Source organism: Varroa jacobsoni, unplaced genomic scaffold (genome assembly GCF_002532875.2).
Source record: "Varroa jacobsoni isolate VJ856 unplaced genomic scaffold, vjacob_1.0 scaffold_1110, whole genome shotgun sequence".
In the NCBI taxonomy this organism is placed as follows: Eukaryota; Metazoa; Arthropoda; class Arachnida; order Mesostigmata; family Varroidae; genus Varroa; species Varroa jacobsoni.
In genome coordinates this window covers 158,386-165,913 of record NW_019214012.1, presented here as the reverse complement: position 1 = coordinate 165,913, position 7,528 = coordinate 158,386, and the positions used below count along the sequence as shown (strand labels likewise).

The window sequence follows — 7,528 nt, the reverse complement described above, 5'->3', positions numbered from 1 at the left end:
TGTTTAGCCGGTGGAAATAAAGCGCCCTTAAATAGCATGACACCCTTTAATAATAACAAGTACCTAAACATTAGGTTAACAATGCAAATTGCCGCGCTCAGTAATCCACCACTTCTCTGTGGCCTCGAATAAATTTTATTTTTTCAAAATTTTATACAATTAACATCAACTATAGAATTTCGATATAAATAAAAATTGCGATCGCGCATCATTGAGGCCCCATTGAGTCAGCGGCGATGAGGTAGAGCGTCGGAAGCAAGCCTACCTTAAGAAGTTGCTTGGCGACGAATAGGCGGAGAATTAATTCAGTTTTTACACAACTATTGAAAAACGAGCGCTCTGCAGCTGAAGAACGTATTAGGATTACATATGCTTTCTTTATAGTTAGAACTCTTATTAGTTACGAAATTACTAATATAATAATATATATATAATTAGTCCAACTATAATAATAACAGTAGTAATAACAATAATTGTTGTTGAAATTGTATGTATTCACAGAAAACACAAGAAAAGCATACGGCTTTCATAAAATTTCATATGATAATGCTAAATGGTTATGGTTAAGATAGTGGTAAATTAACGAAACACTTGTATAAAATAGGTCATATATATGTGACACTAACCCACTAGCTCTCGTTGGTGCAGTAATCGATCTAAGCTGGCAGTCTCTTCAGTACAATACAGTTAAGTGTCTGCAAATAGGTCTCGAACCTGGGTCATTTCACGGATTCCCTTCGCGAGTTCCGTGTTCGATGTCGCCGCTCGACTACATCATACAGCTAGCTCCTAGCACGAAACGCAACGGAATCTGCCTGTTCGCCTGATGCCCGTTGGGATTCGAACCTAGGCCACAACGTTCCCAAGGGTCCATTAAGCTACCACGTGATACGCTCTAATCTAAAGAGGATAAAACTCTGTAGTGAACGTATGGTCCACAATAAGAACGTGAAATATATTATCGTGAATTTCAATCCTATTTGCGGTAACTAGTTGATTTTTGTGCTATTATGAAATCAGTGTTTGTTTTAAATGATCTTGGTTAGAATAGTCTATTATAGTAGTCTCAAAAGAAGGATCGGAAATCTGCGCCTTGGACTGACTGGCTAAAACGTGGCAGCGTTGTCCATGGGCGTTAATAGGGAAAGGAGCGTGTACGGTGCAGCCTGTAGCTACCTCATCATGCGTGTGCAGGTTCTCGGTGTAGCTTTCTGATGTCAACAATGAACAACACTTCTACTGGACCGCATGTTTTTAATGCCGAGCCTTTTTGGTCAGACCAGCTCTGCTTACAAAAATTTTGAGAACTTATATTGCCGCATATATATATAAACAAACATTTTTCGCTTTATATATATATATATATATATATATATATATATATATATATATATATATATAGATGAGATAACGCACTAGAAAAAAGTAACAGATGCGCTGAAGTTATGGGCATCTGCACCAACTTGAATTGTTGTCGGTATTAGTCCAAACCTAAGCAAAGTTTAATAAGAAAAATTTCTAATAGCGAGACTGTAAATTGCTTCGAAGGAAGTTAATGAGGGCAATGTTCGTTAATATATGTACAAATCCTGAACGTTTAAAGAGTTGAAACTTTTTTGTCTATAGAGCTTTTGGGGGGCGAAACAGTTTCTGATGTGCGGCGAGATGTTTAAATATAGTTTATACTCGACTGGAAAGTAAATTATTGCCCTATGCGTTTGGCAACATAAGAGCATAGATACGTATCTAATAATTAGATCAGCTTTAATTTAATCTAAATAGATACATTTTAAGAAACGGGTTTTTACCTTTGAGACTTGCCCCATGCAAATCATGACACCAATAAACAAAAACTGATTATTCACTTTGCATGAATATATGCCTCGCTCCCTTTACGGCAAATACTGAGCGGAAGGACTTTCGTCCTTACTTGTTGATTTTTCTCAGTGAACTGCTGTCAGTATGGAAAAGAGTGACCCTTGACTGGTGCGATGGACATCTCAGTTAATCTCAGCCAGACCCCCGTGCCACCGTCATTTTACTACGTGTCTCTGACGGCTGTCACTAGCAGGGTCTTGGCGATCGGTGGTTTTTGTGCGTAAATCAAACCCAGCCTGTTACGTTACGCCGTTGAGGCGAGATCATTCAGTCGCTTGTAGTGGCAGCCACTAGTCGAATGTGAGTTGGCCTACCTGACAGATAATCTTCCATTCTTTATCGTGAACAGCATCCGCAGCAAGACCCACCAGAGGGAGGCACGATGCTATCTCTGTAGTGAGCGGCAGGTTGATGCCAAGAATCACGTCTTTTATCGCTGCCGAGGTCGGTGCTGGCGCAGGCGCTGGCTGGACCTGGTTAAATGACCGGCAAAATGTGCCTAGTGGGCGGGAGGGGGGCAACAGTAAAACGGGAAACGTGCAGAGTGGGCCAATTGCATCTCTCTTTTAACGCTATTAGGGCCGGCTGTCCTTATAGGGGAAAGAGCTAACCTTGTATAACATCATTCATATGTTTGACACCGCGCAAAAGTTGTTTGTAAGTAAATAACTTATCGTGCCAGTTGAAAGAAAAGCGTCAAAAGGAGCCGTAGCTGCGCCGTTGGACAAGTGTTGCAAGCATGTCGAAATGAAGCCAAACAGGAATTTTAGCATGATCCCACAGATGGAGGCATGTAGATATGGTGAAGTGTCATATTAATCACTGCAGATTCTTCTTAGTCTTTCACTACACAATACGTAACTTACCAGCTCTGTGTCTACGATTTGTCCTGAACAGCGAACCTATCGCTGAGGAACCTATACGAGAATGTGCTTTCAGAAGGCAATGGTTTGATAGTTGAAATTGTGAATTTCTTAGACAAACATATGATCGCTATTCAAGATAGATATTCAAAAAGAATAGGTGAATTAATTTTAATTTGAATTACTTCCTTGGTTTGAACGGGCAATTGATACGATGCTATTGTTTTGTACCAAAAAGCAGTTGTGCCATGACGCTGCAGCAAAATTCAGCATCGAAAGATGAACGATCCCTGCCACCTGGAATACCTTTACCTTCGCTGGATAATAACTCGCGCTTAGCGTCCACAATGCACGAAGCCATCGATGCAAAACGCCACTTCACCCAAAGGGAGTTTCTCATTATGCTGTTCCTGTCAATAGCCTGTCTCACCGAGGGATCGTGCTTCGCTCATATCAGCCCCTTTTATGCTGAAGAAGTAAGTTCGTCAAGCTTTGTTAAAACGTATACATTCAATGATAATCTTCTGTGATCCTTAGATTATCACCTCTTTCATAGCAATGCTTCTAGTCTTCCAAATAGTTAGTTACCTAAATATGGCAGTCTGTGCGTTTTTTGAAAAATAGCGCCATGACAATTGCATTTGTGCTAATTTCACAAATATACTACATAGCCGATTCACTGCTTTCATGTGTGGATCATCACGGTCTTGCCCCCCTCCCGTCGCATTCTATTGTGTACGTCTCAATATCGGTTGGCCAAAAAGGTTCAAGTTTCCAGTTTGAAGGTTAACTGTGGCTGGACCTAATCGCATTGTCACAATGAATCGTCTAAAGCTAAGAAGCGAAAAAAAAAGTAACAGTGGACCTAATTTAGATATAGAAGGAGGGTGACGCCGGCTGGGGACTTCGAGCGTCCTCTTAACATGATAGCCCCACTGCACGGACTTACGAATGACGCTCGAACACAGGAATGGAGCTAAACTACTAGAAAGCTGGCTAGTATTTGTCCTTCGGGCGAGTTCGGCTTGGAAGCGAAACTAATGAAAGTTGTGTCGCTGTACATCCGTTATAAGGTCACACCAGTGCTGTAGCCGAAAGAAATTTCACTTTTCTCAATTTGGCGCCTCATTCCCTACCGATTTCCCTTGCCAATCCCTACTAGGATTTTACACGGCGACAGATATGAAATTGCTGGTATGAGATGCCCAAGGATGTCCTATCAAAGGGCATCTCTTCGCCTTCAAATCATTTTTCGAGTCCGGGCCACGCCGATCCCGAAGGGTCGTAATACTGTGCCACCAAAGATCCTATTCGGTTGTCGGCTGTTACGTATGCCGGCTGTGAGACCCTGTCTCAGGAGGTTCTGGAGATGAGAGGGGCCAATTTCAAATTTAAATTCACCGTCTGTTACCCACATGGTGGCTTGGTTTCCTTCTAAGGCCTAGGTGCCTGCCCTCTGCAAGTCAAGTTGAGCAAGACGAACTAGGGGCTTCTTGTAGTGGCAGTAGCGACGACTAGGTTAGCATGTGTCAACTTCCTTTGTATCGAAACGGAAAAGATAGATGCATTTTCCACAACTACACTATTCTAAAACCGGTTTGGCTATCCATGTATGTACCGGGACCTGGCAGAAACACATGACGGTTCATACAAATAAGTTCTCACTGGAGTCCCACCCAATACTAACGCCACCTTTTTAGTTAAGGACGACGTGGTCAGTTGTTGCGTTATTTTTAAGGCCTTAGAAAAAAGCATTCGCAATGTCAGCTGGCGGTGAGGAACTTTCGCATTTTTTTGCCAACAATAAAAAAAAAGACAATTCTGAAAACCTATACCGCAACGGTAGCGGTATCCAGACACTTTTTTGCAGGACCAAATTCTTAACTGCATAGAAGTTTCACCGCAGAACTGAAAACGTTGGTGACAGCCATTACGTGGCCCATGCCACAGCTCTACTTGTGTTGCTTGTTGTTTATTCTTAGTATAATATATCGGTGGGAGGACACCGATACGCCGAAATGCCCAGCAACTGAGAAAAAAGCCAGAGAGGAGAAGTGCGCACAAGAAACATCTACTGAAAACCACCAGCTGTTACGCGCTCGAGCTTACACATCGAGTTGCCTGATCGAAACATCTCTAATGTTTCGTGTGTGTGTGTCTCGGTGGACACGTAGGTCTTGTATGATATGGAGATGGGTTACCGCGCCTATTGGCCTGGCGTGCCATATAGGACATATGTAGAACGCGTGAAGCGACCCGAGGGGCGTGCATTTCTAAACGGACGCAGGCAGAATGTCGTGAGGATCATGCACATAAACATGAGGATCTGCCACCCTCTGTAGCGTTTCGCCTGTCCACAATAGAGACGGTCAGCGGCTATCAAGTAAAAAGCTATAGACACCACTTGAAGCCGTGTCCAGCGATCCTCCTGAGGCGTCAGTTGTTGACGTTCTTGTTGTTGTTGAAGTGTCGAACACCAGTGTCGCAGTGTTACAATATGGTGCAATATAGAAAGGTCGACTCGGTCGAAATGCCGTGAACTTGCCTTATTTCGATGTTGGCACAAATCCGTGAATCTGTCAACACATTGAGAACGTTCTCGCTCTCTCTCTCTCTCTCTCTCTCTCTCTCTCTCTCTCTCTCTCTCTCTGAAGAGTTGAAAGTAAATGTATGGTAAGTAGTTACTTTCTAAAATTTAACAACATATAGCATTCTTTATATGGTTTGACAACTTTCTTCTTTGAAATACATATCTGCGTATGCTATATCTTGACCGTCAGCGTCTTAATGGCGTGGCCACTCATTCTATTGGAGTTGCTATCGGCATAGATCAATAAAACGGCATATATTCGAAACGAGTCACATATGTATCTACTGCAAGTAAGATTTTCTGCTAAGGTAATTTGAACTACACGATTTTGTTTCAGCTGGAGACACGAGGGAATAGCAAGACCCAATACGGAATCCTTTTTGGCTGCTACCCGTTTGTCGGTATGTTCACTGCGCCCATCGTTGGCAAATTGGTACGTTTCATTTTTTTTCCTAAGAAAAAATTCAGCATCCGGCGAAATAAATTCGGCGAACCGCAATGCTACTGATTACCTTAATCATAAACTGGATTGTTCGTTCGTTGACTGAAGTTTTTGATAAACCCTGCAATTAGATCTACACCCATAGAGGCAAAGATTTTAAGATAGGTGTGGTGGGCAATTCATTACCATCTTACGCCTCAAAATTCACTTTTATTCGGCCAAATATGGAATCTAATTCAATCGTCAACGCCATCGAAGACTTCGGTATCCTACAGTGTGAAACTCACTCGTAATCCCTGTCGATTTTATTCAAATTTTGTAATAAAAAAAACAAAGAAAAAAAAAAAAAAAAAAAAAAGGTAATCACCAAATGCAAACGTTATAAAGCGCCTAAACGTCTCAGGGAGATGTTCTTCTATAGGTACATTATCGTCGGGGAGTGCGTTATTTACCCCGATGCAAAGTATAGAAGGTGCGAGCGACGAGTAACATACATCACAATATAGAGACAATGAGATATTGTCACTTCGATCACAGAGTAGAATATCTACCGTCACTTTCGACGCAAGACTAGAGTAAAGCGTGCCCTGTACGCTGTAAATTATATCCTACTCAATCTTGATAATTTTAAAATTTCCCGCTGGAAACGATTAGGCATGATCTTATTTTTGATTAAAAATATCCAAACAATTCCGACGCGCGGTCTTCCGAAGACAATGCTATTTCTAGACTAGTAGGCTATGAGATGATAAATGATTGTATCATTCGTGGACCTATATTCATATTTTCAGCTGGTGAGAACAATTCGAGCAAAGAACATGCTTGTTTGGGGAATGCTTCTAGACGCCCTGTTCACAATTGCCACTGGGTATGTTGCTCGGTCAAATTCAGTTATTATAGATAGTACGAGATCATTTCAATATACGTATGTTGGATTAGCTTGATCTTCGCCACCAATGGTTCCGCTAATGTGCTATTGTACTTTTGATATTTACAAATCGTCCGTTGTGATATCAGCTTTCTCACATGGATTGACGGCTACCCGTTTTTCTATTTCGGGCTATTGCTTCGGTCCCTGCAGTCGGTGGGGTTCTCGATGGCGTGCACCACGTTTTACGCAATTATCGGCGCTGAGCTTGGACCTTGGGCTCACATCTGCCTGGTAGGTTTTACAAATATTGCATACAATTGAATTGTCTACACAATCGTACAATGTCACACATTATATTCCTGTGTATATCTTTTCAACACGGGCGAGTAAACCCTCTTAATAGGTATAGCCAACGGGAACGTTTCAACTTCTAACAGCATTTTTTTTTGTTGTAATTTGTTTGTATTTACGTAATAAAACGATGCTTGTTTATATGATCGTCATGCACGAGCCGGTGTTTAGGGTTGGATAGTTTTACATGCAATGTGTGCATTGTTATAGTACTGGCGTCAAATATTAGCTGACCCGACTGTCACATCGTTCTATATATGCCGCTTTGTACATAGTGAAAACATGGTACGGTATCATGTAGGTGAAAACTGAGAAGTTGTACAGGCTAAAGTTTTTCGTCATGATAACCTATCCTTAGTAGAGAAGTTACCTCAGCAGGTCATATCGTTGACAAACTTCATAGAACATCCTTTCATACAGGCATCTTATGCGAAAAATTTGGCCAAAAGAGTATTCCCTTTTGAAGTGACATTTACATAAATTTTCACTTATTGGCTGTTTTGGATTTCCTCAACAGGCTTGAAAACTTGTCC

At 41.6% G+C, this 7,528-nt stretch overlaps 1 protein-coding gene across 6 annotated transcripts in view; it reads left to right on the top strand.

The window, feature by feature from the left end:
- The window catches only part of LOC111266729 (MFS-type transporter SLC18B1), a 15,269-nt gene that overhangs the window by 1,601 nt on the left and 6,140 nt on the right, over positions 1–7,528 (top strand). For 2 of the 6 annotated variants that reach the window (XR_015313543.1, XM_086971039.1), the window contains exons 1-5: positions 2,475–2,667; positions 2,983–3,217; positions 5,669–5,764; positions 6,565–6,641; positions 6,791–6,935. Coding sequence is in view for 5 of the 6 variants with exons in the window: in XM_086971039.1 (XP_086827165.1) it covers positions 2,990–3,217; positions 5,669–5,764; positions 6,565–6,641; positions 6,791–6,935 (546 nt within the window). In the remaining variant the exon portion in view is untranslated. Of the gene's footprint in view, positions 1–2,470; positions 2,681–2,979; positions 3,218–5,668; positions 5,765–6,564; positions 6,642–6,790; positions 6,936–7,528 lie in introns of those variants that run through there. The other 4 variants (XM_086971043.1, XM_086971041.1, XM_086971040.1 and 1 more) reach the window with 4 other exon arrangements.